Genomic DNA, 19,608 nt, shown 5'->3' on the forward strand with positions numbered 1-19,608 from the left:
GTTTACGTCCGAACGTCGGCTCAGTATTGGCCGACGCTGTACACGTGAGCACCATGACACATGCGTGTGATGCTGACGCAGGAGTGATGCTGAGTCACCGTTCTGACATAGAACACGGAAGCCTACACCATGTTCAATTCGTCAACTGTGTATGACAACAGTTCAAATTGTTGAATAAAGTCTTATTTTTGTTTTGTTTTTGCGCACAAAAAGTATTCTTGTCGCTTCTTAACATTAAGGTTGAACCACTGTAGTCACGTTGACTATTTTAATGATGTCTTTACTACCTTTCGGGACCTCAAAATGTGCAGTGACGTTGCTGCCTATGTGTGGTTCAGAAACCTTCGGATTTCATCAAAAATATCTTAATTTGTAACTGTATGGGTCAAAATTAGATTTCTTGCTGATAACAACATAAGAGGTTGTCTAATCATAGCAATATCGATCATTTTTAAAAACTATGGTTGACATCAATAGGTCATCTTGCTCTAGAGGCTGATGATGAACATCATGAATTCCTAGTCAAAATCTTCTTAAAACTGTTACTGACCAGAATTTCTGCATCAGTGCATCACAAATAGTAGATTGTGGCCATTTGTTTCTGCATTTGCACTCTGACCTGTTCAGGTTGGATTGTGTGGACCTGTAGCAGTAACGGCTCCAGTAGTTTGTACACGCTCTGTGCTGTGTGGAAGTGTTGACCCTCCATCATGGACTGCAGACTCTGTAGCAGTGCTGAACTGAACACCACAAATGCGGTTCTTTCCCGCACACTGCTGCCCTGGCGGCTCATAATATCACAGACATTCTTCAGCTGCAAGATACACAAAAGAAAACACAGCAAAGACAATGTTGGTTCTGCATCAAGAGATTTGAATGGAAACAACTTGCGCAGGTTTGTAAAGCTCTTAAGTCACAAAAAAATAAAAAATTCTTCTGTGGAAGATATTTTTAAAAACATTGCTGTTTAAACAACATTAACTTGAGCATTTTCTTAAAGAAACAAACTGATATAGTTTTGGAGATAAATTATGAGAGAATGTTAATTTGTGTGTATATTAGGATGTTTGACACTTACAGAGTTTCGCTTGGTCGCATGATCCATGTTAGCAAAGTTCTTGATCAGAGTTGTTGCGAGCATTTGGTTGGCCACCTCCAGCACATCTGATGGAGAGGTTTTGACCAGAACATCCTTTAGCACTATGAATAAAGGAAAAGCAGACAACATGAATCAAAACTGATTTCATCAAAATCTAATACATTTCTCTGTCTCTGATACAAAGCCAGTGTGGGCAGGGAAAATAATTTTAACCAATTAAAATTGATATAAAATAAAATTATTTTAACTGATAACAACACATTATTTCTTGCTGAACATTCCTTTTTTACGCAGACAGTCACATTATAAAATTTAAACCTTGTGAATGTAAAATAATATCTACTGGACATTTCTTCTTGGAAATTAGCATAAAATACCATTCCAGAGCAGTAAAAACTAAAGGCGGCAGTATGAATGAATGAATGAATGAATGGATTTTAATAGGCAAATACTTAAGAATCTATGAATGCCTCATTATTACAGCGATTATTATGTTTCTAGCATGTTATATGTGTCGCAAAAAAAAAAGAATGCGTTGGAAACAACATATTAAAATGCCTATTAAGATCCAAACAATGACTTTTTTTGGCTGGACAGTGTGTGTGTGTGTGTATAATTATTATTATTATTTCTGCCTGTAAAATGTACCTTTGGCCCAACCCTGAGTTAGAGGATGCTTGGAGAGCAGAGTGGTTTCAGCAATAGAAGATGCCATCTGCAGCTCCACACACTTGGGCGTAGCACTGGTCAACACCAGGAAGGGCACGAGCTCCCAACTAATCTGTTCCTCAAGATCTGGGTTGCCCTCAATAATACGTGGGTCATCGAGAAGTTGCACAGCCTCTTTTAGCACTGAACACCTGCAGAAAACAAGGACCAGATAAAGCCTGACTAAAGCCAAACTAGAGAATCTTTCTTAGTGTGGAAATCTACATTATCATTATGAGCATACAGCGATATGAATAGATACATCATGATATGATGTATTAATGCAATGTGTATAAAAAAAAAAAAATCCCTTCAGAGCACTCATGACATGAAGGCACACAGCAGAGTCTGCAAAGCATCACGAGGGATGGTGTTAAATTACCTTACGTCTCAAAGCACATAATATTATAATAATAATGAACCGTAAACAACTTACAGAGCTCTTACTTATACCCCCTGACTGCTGCAGATTCATTTCGGAGTTGATAGTGTTGACATAGAAATGCAAAAATCCAGGTCCGAGGACCAGCTCAGAGTTAAAGGAAGGTAAAAAAAATTAGTTAACTAACCAATCTGCGGATGGTTTGATGCGGTGAAGAAGTGAAATCAAACAGGAAACAGTCTCCTCTGGATCCATAAGTCCCACATGAAGCTGTCAAGCAACCGTAACTGACAATTAACATTTCAATTGTACAAAAAATAAGACAAATTGAAAGTTTGTGACCAAAACTAATTACATGCATGACACGGTCATCTTACTTGCAATGCTTTAAGTGAAGACAGCACAATCTCTGGCGCATCATCCTTTACTCTCTCCAGCAATGCATCTTTCAAAAATGCCTCATCAAAGCCACTCTGCTCCATAAAGACACACGGACAAAAAGCATCTCATCATTAGTTCATTAATGTGCATCTCTTAGATGTTTAATGGAATATGAGAAAAACAAGGTGAAAAAGCGTATGCTAACATTAAAAGAGAATACAAAATATACACACGTGTTCTGAGGTGAGGATCTTCTTCAGGTAGTCTACTGCCATATTTCTCACAGAAGGTAGCGGATGATTCAGGCTGAGCATCAGAGAGGTGTCGGACTCTGGCAGGATCTGCATATAAACAATATTTTAAAGTCTTGTTTTGGTTTTATTAAAGGGATATTCACCCAAAAATTCTGTCATTAATTACTCGCTCTCATGTCGTTCCAAACCCGTAAGACTTTCGTTAATCTTTGGAACACAAATGAAGATCTTTGATGATGCAACTACCACTTTGACACTTCAAAAATATCATAAAGAGATCGTAAAACTAATCATATGAATTGAGTGGCTTAGTCCAAATTTAGGCTTTTAATCACAATTTTTTTTTTTAAATAATTTTTGGGTGAACCTATCCCTTTAAACATCTACTTAAATGATTAATGTCATTATTTTTTAAACAGCGTTAATGCATCTATTTTGACAGTTAATTCATTCTATTCTCTGTGATTTCTAAAAACTAATCACAAGTTTGAGAGCTGACTGAAACTGATCAGAATCGCATACACATTCACAAAATTTTGTATTGCAGATCAGTAAATGATAAGAGAAATGCCATCTTTACAGGTAATTATAAATTTAACCTAAATGGAAAATTTAACAAAAGACATTTGCAGTCATTGTTTGGAGAAATGTAATCATTGAAGCTCAGCATTTAGTCCATAAAATGTGAGGAAGTTGTTTTGTTGAATTTATATATATGATATATCACTATATTATATCACGTTTGCATTGTTTTGATGCAGTTTGAGGTACAGTCTCTTTGTTTGTGTCAAAATCACGTACACAATCCTAAACAAACATTTCTAAACATATCTCATTATTACACAGTGCTCTGGAATACTTCTGATTGGTCAATGACAGCATTCTGCATATTTTTGCATAATTGATTATTGTCACAGGTAACTGATTTGATGTGTCCCATATTAACTAATATCAGTTTCACATCAGGGTCCTGATTATCCCGTCATAATTTATTTTGCGATAAAAGTCAGCTGATTGTACAATATTATGGATTATTTGTTAGCTAAAGAATTAGCTAACAAATTAGAATTAATTTGTTAGCAAAAAAATAAAAATAAAAATAAATAGCACACAAAATGGTTTCCTACCTGATATTTTCCACAGCTCATCGTAAGAGAGATGAACTGATGAAGCAGACCTTTTTCATCATCAGTTGACACATTTTTGACATGATTTTCCAGTGCCACATCCAGTGCACCTGGATACCTATGAGCAAAAACCACTCAAAGATAAACAAAACACTCCTTGTGATTGAATAACATTTTATGAGCTATACTATACCAAAAAAGTGCAGAAGTGACTATAAACCTACCTGGATTCAAAAAGTCGTACAGTAGACTGAATTCTCTGATTAAGAGCTGAAATCATATCCGAGGGAAGCTCACTGCCACAGGAAACATACTCCTCAAGAAGCAGCCTGAACAAAGCAACAAATGTACAAGAGTAAAGATCTAATAAATCATCAGACCATCATACAGTACATGCATAATGTACAGGGAAAAGAGAGTTTCACTCATAATTGAAGCTAAATTAAACCCCGCTTACTTGGCTGCAGTGTTCTCCAAGTTGTTGGATAGTTGAAGATTCTGAAACAGTGATTGTAATAGTCCAGTACTTTCTGACAAACCTTCAATTCGGCTGTTCACCTATTAAGGAAACAAAGTAATTAACCATGTGAACAAGAGTCAATTTTACTTTTGATTACTTTGATTAAGGTTCCAGGTATCATTAGGTATTTGCTCCTTGACACTACCAATCAAAAGTTTGGACATTTATGCTGTATTATAACCACTTTTAATGTTTAGATTTATGGACTTAAACTAAAGGCTGGAAATACACTACATGACATTTGGCCATATTTTTGCAACGATTTTTGTTCGGAACTATTTGAAAGTCAGTCGTTAAGCGTCTTTTTTTCTCCGTAACCATTTACAAAGTTCGGCAAATGTATAACGCTTAATGTTTTAAAGGGTTAGTTCACTCAAAAATTGAAATGGTCATCATTTACTCACCCTCAAGATGTTCCAAACCTGATTAAATTTCTTTGTTCTGCTGTACACAAAGGAAGACATTTCTTTAGAGATCTCGTCCCCCATTGACTACCATAGTAGGGAAAAAAAAATACCATGGTAGTCAATGGGGGGCGAGATCTGCTTGGTTACAAACGTTCTACCAAATATCTTCCTTTGTGCACAGCACAACAAACAAATCTATACAGGTTTGGAACAACTGTTCAAGGGTGAGTAAATGATGACAGAATTTTCATTTTTGGGTGAACCATCCCTTTAAACCCTGTTCAGATGTAATCTTTGGTACACAGGTGAAGTATTCTGTGGTCATCAACAGAGAAACAAAGTCTCACATGGATTGATTACAGGATTATGAACGTTGCCTGGAAACAGCTCCAAGCTGCAATCTCATCATTACGGTACCTAAGCCAAAAATTGAATGCAGCATTTCACAAGATATGAGAAAAGATCTTTTGCCTATATACTTGTCTGACTGAATTTATACAGCTCCTACTGGGAGCACTTTGATGGTTTACATTTATTCAATCTGGATCTGAAATCCAAAGCAACTTGCAAATAAGGAACATCGGGAGCAACGTATCATAAGATCCACCAATATTTGCAGGACACAATGAAAAGCGTAGACTATAAAAGTGTAGTAGGTTAATGCAAACAAGCTACATTATACATTATAAAGTTGTCATGAAATGGAAAATTGTGATTGTATTGTGATCTAAATGAAACGGCTTCCTGAACCAGAAAAAAAGTGTAGGGCAGGACATGATTTTGTCCATCTGAAATTGATTTGGAATGTTGTCGTTTGCTAAATCTGCGCTCTCACGTGAGCGACTGAAAGTGCTGAAAGAAAAAGGATTTTTGACTAGGCCCTAACACCGGTGCACAGGTCATCAGAGAAGAGATGGAATTGCAAGGGAGAGTGGAAGTTAATGCGTTTCTGTAGGAATTTTTGCAAAATCATCCAGTAGAGCTTTTCTGAGGCCAGGCACTGTTGTTGGACAAAAAGGCCTGGCTCGTAGTCTACATTCCAGTTCATCCCAAAGGTGTTCAATGGGGCTGAGGTCAGGGCTCTGTGGGCCAGTCAAGCTCTTCCACACCAACCCATCCAACCATATTTTTATGGACCTTGCTTTGTGCACTGGGGCACAGACATGCTGGAATAGAAAATGCCTTCCCCAAACTGTTACCACAAAATTGGAAGCATTGCACTGTCCAAAATGTCTTGGTATGCTGAAGCATTAAGATTTTCTTTCACGGAAAGTAATGGGCGTAGCCCAACCCCTGAAAAACAGCCCCATACCATTATCCCTCCTCTACCAATCTTTACAGTTAGCACAATACAGTCAGGCAATGTTCTCCTGGCATAAGGTAAATCCAGACTCGCCCATCAGACTGCCAAACAGAGCAGAGCTATTTGTCAGTCCACAGAACACGTTTTTATTGCTCCAAAGTCCAGTGGCGGAGTGTTTTTCACCACTCCATGTGACGCTTGGCATTGTACTTGGTGATGTGAACCTTACATGCAGCTGCTCAGCCATGTAAACCCGGGATCCCGCTGCACAGCTCCTTTGTGCTAATATTAACGCTAGTGGAAGTTTGGAACTCTTCAGCTATGGAATTATCAGATCATTGGCATCTTTTACACACCATGCATCTTAGCAGTCAGTGACTTTATGTGGTACTATTTTTTTTCCCAATAAAATAGCTTTGCTACTGAATCGCTACATTATATTTCTCAGTAACAAGGGGGTTATGTCACTGGTTTTTACAGGAATTAAACTTACAGCTTCATTCTTAGTTGAGAGAGATGCTTCATAGATGTAAGTAAATGCATCTCTCTCTCTTAATAATTAATGCAAATAAATGCAATAATTCATTCATTCAAATAAATGCAATCTTACCACATTGCTATATCTCTGTGACTAATTTTAAGAGGCAGAAAGCTAGATCTAACAAGCCATAAATTATGAAAATAATTAAATTTTACACTTCCGTTCAACTATTGCACTGCAAACATCAATAACAGCTTTAACTTGTAAATGCCGGCAAACAACCATGTGGGATAATCCACAGCTAGCTGTGCATTAAACGATCTGAACACAAATTCTGAATGCAATTCTTTGCCTCCATGTCATGCAAAAAAAACAGTTTAATGCACAGCTAGCTGTGGAGTATTCCTTAAACACATAATTTAAGAATTTGGATTGCATGGTGATTAAGTTCACATAGAGCACAGATAGAAACCAACCATCCTGCGTCATCACAGAGTGTATGAACACATCATTTACAACTACTATTCAAAGATGGTACAAATTTCTAAAACTTACTTTGGCACCTTCTTTCTGGTTCTGCAGGTAGCCCTCTCTGGTCACTCAGTAAGGGACTGATGATCCTCCATCACTACCTTCATGGACTGCAGCTAAAAAGTTAGATTTATATTCTGGAGCATACATCTTTTCTTGTGGACACCAGGGTGACCAATACATATGCCAATTATAATTAAGGGTAGCACTGTGTTATGTATATATGGACAGGTACCCAAATGCACACAAACACTCCCCTAATGACAATATTTATTATACAAACTACTTAAATCAAGGAAAAGAAAAAAATAGTATTTTAATTATATAATATAATTGTGAGAGAAACAAACATGACTAGTCCTTGGGGAACACATCATTTACAACTACTATTCAAAGTCAAAGTAGAGTACAAATTTCTAAAACTTACTTTGGACCAACTACACCTTCTTTCTGGTTCTGCAAGAGGATGATAATGCAGCTCAAGCCCTCTCTGGTCAGCTGTGGCATTCGACCTAGAGACCTGCACAACTGCACAGTCAGAGTGTCCACCAGCTGATCCTCCATCACTACCTTCACTGCCATCTGACACACAATCATGTAAGTGGCAGCAGTGTAGTCTAAAAAGTTAGATTTCAGCCCCTGGTTATATAAGGAAAAAGCAGAAAATTATTTAGGTTCAGTAGCATACATCTTTTCTTGGGCCTGGTACAACATTCCTATCAAACATTTATTTTTAGCCGTTCCATTTTGTGACAAAATGTACTTTTTAAATGTGGTTGACCAATACATATGCCAATTATAATTAAGTCATTTTGTGTACATTGCATTTGCTATCATTACTGTGTTATGTATATATGGACAATACGTTGTACCCCACCACTCGATATAAACACTTGAATCAGTTATTGACTGTGTTTACATGCACACAAACACTCCGATATTAGCAATCTGATTGCCCAATTATGTTTAAGACAATATTTATTATACAAACTACTTAAATCAAGAAATTTTATTTTTCTGTTTAAATTATATTAGATTGTAGAAAATAAGCAAGGAATCATTAACAACGGGCAGTTGAATTCTTAAAAAAAATAACAATGCACAACCGAGGCGGTAATGCGGCCACAACGCTACACCTCGGGTGTCCATTATTTTCCAAGAATTCAACGGCCCGGAGTCAATTATTCCACTTATACTACGGTTACCACACCTCAAGACACTGTTCCGATGTTTTATTTCAAGACATTTGTCAGGTTTTTGTCCTTAAAACACTCTTATGTGTGGGACTAATTTCTTACGCATCTCATCCCAAGCCTCCGTTGCTAATTCCAAAACGTAATTTCAGAACTAGTCAGTTGGTTAGTGGCGGCGCTAATTAAAATTCTTGTGATGAATATCAAAGCTGCACAAAGAAACAATACGTTTTTTCCTATTATTACCCTCTATTCTCGGCTTCATGTAAACAACATAAATTTCCTGGTCGGAAAAATAATTAGCGTTGTACAATATTCCCACACGCCCCGAATCCCTCAAAAACCTTCCAATCCATAATAAATCAAAATCTGGTCGAGGCCTTCATCTCAGACACACATACATTGCTAAAATATCCCCGGCTCTACGCCCCCCAGGTAACACTCCCAACCTTACTTGAAGAAGAAGGGGTGTAAAGGTTTCATTCAACCCTCCACTTCGCCGGCGTCTGCCGGTTTCTTCTTCGTAAAGAAAAAAGACTGACATAGATTATCGTGGGTTGACACCAGTAAAGTTCATAATCACGGCTGCTCTTCACCAACATCCGCAGCGCCTATAACACGTCCGGGAGGGGGACGAGTGGAAGATGCTTTCTCCACAAATCCGGGCATGACCGGGTTATGCCTTTCGGGCTTGTCAATAGTCCTTCAGTTTTCCAAGCATTTTCAACGACGTCTTACAATGGGTGGGTGATGTCATTGACGAATTCTGATCTTCTCTGAATTATTCCGACCATTCACGCTCTGTGCTCAATAGATCACCAGCTGTGCCAAACTGGAGAAATTTTTAATGCTACAACATTCCTGGGTTATGTTAAGCGCGGAGGGCGTTGATGACATTCAGGCAGTTTGATGGCCTCGTCCATCATCATAAAGGAACTACAACGCTTTGGGGTTGCCAATTTCTACCGCAGATTCATACAACTTCTTGACAGCAGCTCCACTCACCTCCATAAACTGGCCTGGTCACCTGTATACATCAGAAATAAAGGATCTGTTTACCTGCACCCATTCTCATCACCCAGACCCAGAGCGAACATTGTTGAGGTTGATGGAGGGGAGTAAATATCCATTCACAGTGCTACCGATCAGCAATCTTGAATACCTGAAAACCGCCAAACGTCTCAACCATCGCCAGGCTAGGTGGGCTTATTCTTCACTCGTTTCCAGTTCACAGTCACTACCGACCCGGGTCCAAGAACACTAAGGCCGACGCTCTATCTCGACAGTTCGAATCCTGTGCCGACCCATTACCCAACGAACCAATTATACCTACCTCGATCATTGTCGCACCCATCCAGTGGGACATCATGTCCGAGATCACCGAAGCCCAGAGGGCTGAACCTCCACCTAATGACTGCCCAGCAACACATACATACGTACCAGCCCCTCTCCGCCAACGGGTAATCCAGGAAGTGCATACCGCACCCAGCGCCGGGCATCCAGGCATCGCTGCGACCATCCACCTTGTGTCCAACCGGTTCTGGTGGCCATCTCTCGCCTCGGATATCACCGCTTACATCCATAACTGCGTCATCTGTCAAACCACCAAGTCATCCCGTCAATCACCTGCCGGCCTATTACAACCACTCCCCATTCCACAGCGTCCCTGGTCCCACATCGCCGTCGATTTCATTACGGACCTGCCCAATTCACAAGGACATACTACTATACTCACTGTTGTTGACCGCTTCTCCAAGTCCTGCCGGTTCATTCCTTTACCAAAACTCCCCACGGCTTTGGAGACCGCTGAACATCTTTGCAATTTCGTATTCCGCTTTTATGGCCTACCAGAGGACATCGTGTCGGACCGGGAACCTCAGTTTACATCACGACTATGGGCAGCTTTCTTCCAAAGACTCAACGTTAATATCAGTTTGACATCCGGTTACCATCCAGAGGCCAATGGGCAAGCGGAGAGACTCAACCAGGAACTTATACGCTATCTACGGTCATACTGCCATCAGAACCAGGCGGACTGGAGTCGCTACCTGTTCTGGGCTGAGTATGCACAAAATTCCCTACAAAAACCTGACACCGGCATCTCCCCTTTCAAATGTGTCCTGGGATTCCAGCCACCTCTCTACCCTTGGTCTGGAGAGCCCACCGATCTACCCGCCGTCGACCACTGGCTGCAACGGAGTGAGGAGGTATGGAACGAGGCACACGTACATCTGCAGCGGGCCATAAGACGATCCAAGGAACAGGCGGATCGCAACAGTCGTCAACAACCTCACTACGAACCCGGCCAATGGGTATGGCTCTCCACAAGGGATCTCCGTCTGCACCTACCCTGCAAGAAATTAAGTCCCAGGTACGTGGGTCCATTCAGAGTCACACGACAGATCACTCCAGTATCATACCGTTTAGCACTTCCACCAGAATACCGTATCTCACCCACTTTCCATGTGTCTCTGCTCAAGCCCGCAGGTGGTCCGAGAGGAGAGGAGGTCCTAGAGGAGACCCGTGATCAGAGGCCCCCTCCAGTCATCATCGAGGGCGAGGAGGTTTACCAGGTTCAGGAGCTCTTGGACTCCAGACGCCGGGGCAGAATGCTGCAGTACTTAGTGGACTGGGAGGGGTTCGGCCCGGAGGAACGATCATGGGTCAACTCCGACGACATACTGGACCCCAATCTCATTGCTGAATTCCACAGGACTCATCCGGAGCGTCCGGCCCCTCGTCCTCGAGGTAGACCCCGGCGTCGACCACCTCCTCGCTTCAGGAGCCGCTCGCAGGGAGGGGGCTCTGTCACAGAAACGGTCTCTGTGGCTCCCTCCGATCACCACCTGAGGGCACCATCTCCGGAGTACTAGTCGTCTCATGGACTACATTTCCCATACCCCGTACCTGGGCTGATTAGCCACGCCCACACTTCCACCTGCTGCTTATTCCCAGGACTATAAATGACTCTCAGCACCATTCATTATTCGCGAAGTCTTGATTTGCTATGCATTCATTTCTGAGCGTTTTCCCCTGTGTTTTGATTCTCTCGTGTATGACCTTGGACTGCCCTGGACCTCCGCTCTCTGTCTGCCGCCTGCCTTGTGACTATTCTGCCTGGACTTTGATTACCCTTGTTTTGTCTGCCGCCAGCCCTGATCTGTTGCCTGTTACCGTTTCTGACTCTGCCTTGCCTACTACATTGCTGTTGCTGTTTTCTGACCCCTGCCTGTACGACTACGATATTAAAATAAAGCTGCGAATGGATCTTCCCGAGTCTGCCTCGTTACAGTACCACTGTAGTTGAGGTCAAGATACATATTCATGACACTATTATAATGGCCTCATGACAGCCAATGTCAAAACCAACCACATGACAGTTTAATGTAATGTTAACCCATAAAGCTAAATGATGTCAAGTTGTCATGACAAAGACACAGACAGGTTATGATGTATTGGTTTATGTCAAGTTGTCATAACAAAGACATCTCAAACAATGTCATCTTTGCATTCAAAATGACATAAGTGAGCGAACGACACTTAATGACAGTTGTCATAAACATGCATAGAACCTCCTTCATATTTATGACATGTGTCATGTCATGATTATGAAGGTGTCATGTCAGTCTTATGCACACCCCTTCAAGTAAAGTGTTACCAAATATAAACTTAACCACATCAGCATTATGTTCTTGAATCATTGTCTTACCAGTTGTACAAATGGAAGCAGCTTGGCAATAATTGAGTTAGTTATCTTCTCCACTGCATCAAGTGCAGAAACGATGGTAGATGCATAGAAAGAGAAAATCACACGCAGCTGTGGACAGTTCCCATCCCGGAGAAATCCAGAGTATGCCTACGATATTATTCAAAGCATTAACCAGAGCATTACTATATTGGCAGACTTTAACCAGAATAGCACACAGCCCAGGTTTCTTACCTTTACTGAATTTGTGACCATAGAACAAATGAAATCCATGAAGCCTAAATCCTTATAGCAGTGTGTGAGCAGAGTTCCTCGAGCCAGGGGAACACCAGGTTTCTATAGATAAAGCACGGAGCAGTTAGAAGAGTCACAATCACAAATGAAGGTGTATCATTCTTTACACCGACTACATATATGATATGAAATGATATAGTTCACCTGAAGTCCATGCAGCCAGTGCCACTTGTGGGTTGGATCCTCTATCTTTAAAAGCTGGATCACTCGTACAAACACTTTAGTCTCATGATACGGTAAAACACAAGCAATCAGGCTGTCCTGGTTGTACAGCTGAATGTGGAATCTGAAATCAAGTTCAGTTTGTGAAGTGAAGTTCTTTATAATTGAAGTGATAAGGGTTTTTCCATGCTACCATATATATTATATTATAAGGTGTATGATTTATACGCTACTAGTTCTCAAAACAAAATTGCATAAAGTAGGATAAATTACACACATTTTAAATGAAGAAAATTCCTAAAACACGGCACAATTTTGCCACTAACAAGTTTATCACACTCTAAAACAATAGTCTGCAAACTGTTGAGACTCAAACACCGTAAGTGTGACAATGGCAAATCTATTGAAGGTTACCTGTGTATTAGCCATTCAATGCATTTCAGAGCAGGCTTGAGAAGAAAGTAAGGTGACAGTCGAGTAAGAAAGAGAGAGATGCTCTTGTCCAGTTTCTTGTTGACTTCTTTGGACTGAACGCTGCGCTCTAAGGTCAGAGAGGCTTGATTAAACAGAGTCTCCTGAAATTCACTGAATGCTGGATCAATACCCATCAGTTCCTCCAGTCCTGTGCATCCTATTCAGAATGATCAATAACAGCAGAAATTAGACATGGTGACTGCTTGCTGCAATTATAAACAGGTGAATGATTACAGTAAATCTGCTTGTAAAAGCTAAATCAATTAACAATTAAATTGTGAAACGATGATTGCAAGACATTGTCTATTTTTATTAAATAGTGTGTGCATAGTTAACAGAGAATTGGGTTACATAACTAAAAATTACTCACATTCTTTATCCATAGAGATTTTAACAATAATTTAAACTGGCCTACAATGAGCTCTGATGAGAAGTGATGATTTATGATTCTATACATGCCATAACTCATTAGTGTGAAGTGTTTAATAGCTAAATTCCAGGTGAAAAACTACACTTCTCCACAATTCTGAAGAAAGATGCACCAATAAAGTGCATTAGTGCCCACTCACTTTTTCAGCAGCAACATGGGAGTATTTTTTCCCATAGGGATTTAAAATATTTCTTTGACAAAGCTTTGACTATGAACCAAACCAACCAGCTACAAGGTGAATCACAACATTACAACTTATTTGAAAGTTAGGGATGCACCGATGTATTGGCAAATAATTAGGGCTGCACGATTTGGGGAAAATGTCATATTGCGATTATTGAGGTCAATATTGCGATTGCGATTTGCGATAGCGATATAATAAACAAACAGTATCATGAGTCATCTTGCTTGGTTCTCAATGAAAATACACAGATTACTGATAATGCTGAAATGTGTATTTCTCAACTCAAACTAGCAACAACAGCAAACAAATGCACAGCGTTTTCAAATTAAAATATTTTTATGAAATTAAATAACATCTTTGCATTACTGCAAACTTGTTATAATCCCATTTAAGATATTTGTTTCTTTACTAATCTGTAGTGGTTCAATGGATCACAAAACTCACGGTTCGGATCACATCACGGTTATGACGTCACAGATCGGATCATACTTCGGATCAGCACAAAAAAAAAAAAAAAAAAATTGATGGGGGTAACTTAACTTTGCATTTATTACTTAGCCCACTTAAACTATTATGATACCATAGCATAAACTGCTAGCCTAAATAATACATTATTAAAGGCAAGTGAACAGACTGTAATAAGAACAAATACTGTACACCAATTACAACAAGCATAGATAAATACTACATAAAGACTAACAGCAGGTATTTATAGGTTGCTGTCACTTTAAGAGTAAGACATGCACGCACACATCGGACAGATATACATCCGAATTCTCACCTCGTTCAATTAAGACATAACTGAATGTGTTTACATGAATACTTGATGAGAGGGGTATTTTGACTGACATAATGCGTGTATGTGACCATCCAAGTGCACTGAGGACGCGAAAGAGAAATCAATTTGGAGTTCGCGAGCTATAACGCGCCTCTCTCTCTCTGTGCGCGCGAGCCTTGTATGTATGTGCGTCATGTGCGCACCGATAACAGCGCTGCGTGCGATACCGAATTAAATCCTCTTTCCTCTTCAACCACTACTAATCTGGGTTTATAATCTTATAGCCAAAATATCGCCATATAACAAAGGTAGCGTTTTTTCTTGCCACCAGTTCAGTGACAGTTTGCTCCGCATCCATCTTTACCCGTTCTCTGTGCTGCACACCGGAAAAGTCATGACCATGCGCGCCACACATGCCACTGCCTAAACTGAAACTGACTGGTCTTCTTTTTATTAGCGGTGTATAAAATGGGCAAACAGCTCTCAGATAATGGGTTGTTGTGTCCACACATTTATTTTTTTATTTATTTATTAACTTATTATTATTTTATTTCATAAAATCGCAGCATTTTGCGTCATATAATCGCACAAGCTTGACATCGCGATTGCGATTGCGATATGATTAATCGTGCAGCTCTACAAATAATCAGTATTGGCTGATAAAAGCAATTATTTTCACTATCGGCCATCAGCCAATTGTTTAAAACAGCAGATGATCAGAGCCGATTATCAATTAAAAGAGGTTGGAAAAACATGTCGGACCGCAACTCATACAGCGTGTAAAGAAAATGTGTGTTGTGTTGAATATAGACCTTATGCACCAGAGAAACAAGCACGCAGCCATCTTAAGAATTTTGTCTTTGAACTTCCGTTTTTGCGGCTTGAACTGAGGCACTACAGCAATCTGTCATGTCACATTTTAGAGTTTCAAAACATCATTTATTGTTTGAAATTCATGACAAAATGGACAGAATTTGAAAGCTGAGATTTTGTTTCTTATCACAAGTAACAAAGCACAAAGCTCTTTGCAATTACTGGATAGGAGGCGCGCTACAAATAATTTTTGGTGTAGGGAAAACTGCAGACCTGGCAACCCTGGCTTGAGCTACGGGTGATTCATAGGGTCAAATAGAGCCTGCTTTTAAGTCACAATTTAACTGTTTAAGTGTTATTGTTGCATAAAAGGATAGTTCATCCAAAAATGAAAATTATCCCATGATTTACTCACCCTCAACCCATCCTACATGTATATGATTATCTTATTTTAGACAAACGCATCTGAGTTATATTTAAAAGTATCCTGTCTCTTCCAAGCTTTATAATGGTAGTGAATGGCGCTGATGATTTTGAAGCCCAATAAAGTGCATCCATCCATCATAAAAGTAATCCATACAGCTCCAGGGGGTAAATAAAGGCCTTCTAAAGTGAAGTGATGGGTTTTTGTCAGACAAATATCCATATTTTAAACTTCATAAACTATAATAACTAGCTCCTGGCAAATGGCTGTACACATCGAGTCTGAACGTTATGTATTACGCAGGATGTAGGATGCTTAGACGCCTCTCGTGGTTTAAACAAATAGGGCTGGGCAACAAATTCAAGCTCCTCTTCTTTTATATCGAAATCCTCTGAAATTTCTCTTTAAAAATTCTTGTTTTAGACTTCTAATTTGTGACCCGTATTTTGTTTTACTCTATCCTCTGTGCTTCCGCGTCTGTCAATACGCCATTCATCACTTGCCTTAAAGGTGCCATCGAACGTTTTTTTACAAGATGTAATATAAGTCTAAGGTGTCCCCTGAATGTGCCTGTGAAGTTGCAGCTCAAAATATACCCCCTAGATTTTTTTTAATTAATTTTTTTAACTGCCTATTTTGAGGCATAATTAGAAATTCGCCGATTCAGGCTGCGGCCCCTTTAATTGCTTGCGCTCTCCGCCCCCTCCCAAGCTCTCGACTCTATTATTGCATAAACAAAGTTCACAAAGCTAATATAACCCTCAAAATGGATCTTTACAAAGTGTTCGTCATGCAGCATGTCTAATCGCGCAAGTATGGTATTTATTTGGATGTTTACATTTGATTCTGAATGAGTTTGATGGTGCTCCGTGGCTAAAGCTAACATTACACACTGTTGGAGAGATTTATAAAGAATGAAGCTGTGTTTATGAATTATACAGACTGCAAGTGTTTAATAATGAAAATAGCGACGGCTCTTGTCTGAATACAGTATACAGTAAGAAACGATGGTAACTTCAACCACATTTAACAGTACATTAGCAACATGCTAACGAAACATTTAGAAAGACAATTTTCAAATATCACTAAAAATATCATGTTATCATGGATCATGTCAGTTATTATTGCTCCATCTGCCATTTTTTGCTATTGTTCTTGCTTGCTTACCTAGTCTGATGATTAGGCTGTGCACAGATCCAGACGTTAATACTGCCCTTGTGTAATGCCTTGAACATGAGCTGGCATATGCAAATATTGGGGGTGTACACCCCGACTGTTACGTAAGTCGGTGTTATGTTGAGATTCGCCTATTCTTCGGAGGTCTTTTAAACAAATGAGATTTATATAAGAAGGAGGAAACAATGGAGTTTGAGACTCAATGTATGTCATTTCCATGTACTGAACTCTTGTTATTCAACTATGCCGAGGTAAATTCAATTTTCAATTCGATGGCACCTTTAAATTCAACACAAGGGAGATTTTATTCACACAAAGTATGAGTTGCCAGTAGTAAAAATAATTACTTTTAATCGTACGATATTGATTATTGGCTGATACATTGGTGCATCTCCTCCAATTTAAATGTATCATATGCAGTGACTGCACATCAAAGAACATAGTACACGAGTTCAAAAGAGCAGTGTGCCTTGGAGGAAAAACAAGAAAAAGCTCTGGTAGGACACAGAACTCACCCAGTGCATAGAAGGTGCTGCGGTCCATGGTGGCAGCATCTTTAGGGTCAAAGAGCACAGAGGCCACCTCTCTCCGGCTGAGCAGATTCGAGTCATTCTGCGGCAAAGCCAGCCGCTTCAACTGATGTGCTAAAGATGTCATCTAGAGACATGTGATAATAAAAGAATTTCTGTTTTTACACAAAGTAACCATTCTACAGTTTCAATGGATGAATCTCACGAAAGAATACATCTTACATTATAGTCCCCCCCACAATAATATTTTACATAAGGAAGTTTACTTGAAAGAATTAAGTTTTTTCTTTTTGCATAGTGATATTTCATGATAATCAAACTGAAACTTTTTAGTTTTCAAGTAACTTTCATAACTGTTATTGAGATTATCATTAGATTTTCACTACTGTATTACAACACAAATCATTACAGTAACGAAAACATTCATATATTTTGACTTTGGTGAAATAGAACTTGGACATGTTCTTGACAGGCTTCATGAGATTTACCTTATATGTGGTGGACCACAAAAGTACCATATATTGATGATACAACAATAACAACAAAACGAAGATGTTTAAGTTATGATTAAAAAAAGATGTTATAAGAATACTTCTGGGCTGTTAAAACACCTTATTTGCATACAATCAGGCTATAAGCGACACATGAAAAAGTTATTCTCATAAAAGATCAAATGTTTGGATCCAGTATATGAGTTTAGTAACCGTAATAGTAGCATTAAATATATTCCAATACCTTTAATTGTAGTTATCACACCGAGCAATTTCCACGTGCATACGCCTTGCTGCTAGTATGATTTTCCTCTCTGTTTTGCTGTCGGTGGCGGATGAATCAGTTGATGTTGTTATACTGCCACCTAGTGCATCGGGTGGTTTGTGCGACCGGTGGCAAAATATATGTAGACAGAAAACCCACAAGAGGGCGCCGTGCAAGCAAACTACATATTTAAATCGTTGTACTGTATTTTTGTTCATCTTTGTATTGTATTTTTCACACTAACAGATTCACCATCCCCAATATTTTTTTTTATAAAGAACCACAGAAAAATAGATATAAAATTGTCTGACCTATCTGCTCATAATGACCTCCCATTCGTTTAAACTGTCATTAACAACATAACACATCTCATCAATGTTTCATAAAATGTGGTAAATATTGTAGCACATCTTGTCATGCAGTCAGTACATAATAGGCTATAAAAATATGTTATGTAGAGCTGAGACAGGGGGTCAGATAATTCACTATACACATTTTTTTCCCACTGTAGATATGTAGCCTATTCATAGGCTGTGGTTTTCGAACTGTTAGTTTCCATACACTTACAATGATTTTGACTCAGTGATTGCGATACAAAAATAATATATATATATATATATATATATATATATATATATATATATATATATATATACAGATTTCATAATCTGGATTATGTATAATTAGATTCCAAAAATCAAGTACTTGTAGGCTAATTAAAACTACTTTTTTAAAATACTTGTAATCAGACTACAGTTACTTTTTTATGGATTACATTACATATTATTTACACAATGGCAGTAAATTGTTCACAATTCACTGATTGTCCTAATTTTTTATTTTTTTTTAACGTTTATTTTTTTTCTTAATAAACCTGCCGCTAATATAGGCTACGTTTGAGTTTTTCCGCCAGTGAGGGGGAAATATAGATAAAATATAGATGAATATAGATGAAATATAGATATAGAAAATATAGAAATATATCAAATGTTGAAAGTGAGACATTTTGAAATGTCATGCCAAATATTGGTTCATTTTGGATTTCATAAGAGCTACACATTCCAAAAAAGTTGGGACAGGTAGCAATAAGAGGCAGGAAAAGTTAAATGTACATATAAGGAACAGCTGGAGGACCAATTTGCAACTTATTAGGTCAATAGGCAACATGATTGGGTATAAAAAGAGCCTCTCAGAGTGGCAGTGTCTCTCAGAAGTCAAGATGGGCAGAGGATCACCAATTCCCCCAATGCTGCAGCAAAAAATAGTGGAGCAATATCAGAAAGGAGTTTCTCAGAGAAAATTGCAAAGAGTTTGAAGTTATCATCATCTACAGTGTATAATATCATCCAAAGATTCAGAGAATCTGGAACAATCTCTGTGCATAAGGGTCAAGGCTGGAAAACCATATTGGATGCCTGTGATCTTCGGGCCCTTAGACGGCACTGCATCACATACAGGAATGCTACTGTAATTGAAATCACAGCATGGGCTCAGG

The 19,608-nt window shown here is 39.0% G+C and overlaps 1 protein-coding gene across 1 annotated transcript in view; it reads right to left on the minus strand.

Annotated features, from left to right (window-relative positions):
* heatr1 (HEAT repeat containing 1) overlaps positions 1-18,234 on the minus strand; it is a 48,778-nt gene extending 30,544 nt beyond the window's left edge. Inside the window, 18 exon segments of the mRNA XM_048171589.1 lie at positions 620-814; positions 1,079-1,200; positions 1,748-1,959; positions 2,377-2,459; positions 2,567-2,662; positions 2,804-2,911; positions 3,952-4,069; positions 4,176-4,280; positions 4,409-4,509; positions 5,256-5,295; positions 7,423-7,436; positions 7,620-7,832; positions 12,096-12,242; positions 12,327-12,428; positions 12,531-12,672; positions 12,963-13,179; positions 17,343-17,484; positions 18,093-18,234. Coding sequence (XP_048027546.1) covers positions 620-814; positions 1,079-1,200; positions 1,748-1,959; positions 2,377-2,459; positions 2,567-2,662; positions 2,804-2,911; positions 3,952-4,069; positions 4,176-4,280; positions 4,409-4,509; positions 5,256-5,295; positions 7,423-7,436; positions 7,620-7,832; positions 12,096-12,242; positions 12,327-12,428; positions 12,531-12,672; positions 12,963-13,179; positions 17,343-17,484 — 2,157 coding nt within the window. The 5' untranslated portion in view covers positions 18,093-18,234.
* Positions 18,235-19,608: the final 1,374 nt, after the last annotated feature.

Source organism: Megalobrama amblycephala, linkage group LG20, assembly GCF_018812025.1.
Source record: "Megalobrama amblycephala isolate DHTTF-2021 linkage group LG20, ASM1881202v1, whole genome shotgun sequence".
Lineage (NCBI taxonomy): Eukaryota > Metazoa > Chordata > Actinopteri > Cypriniformes > Xenocyprididae > Megalobrama > Megalobrama amblycephala.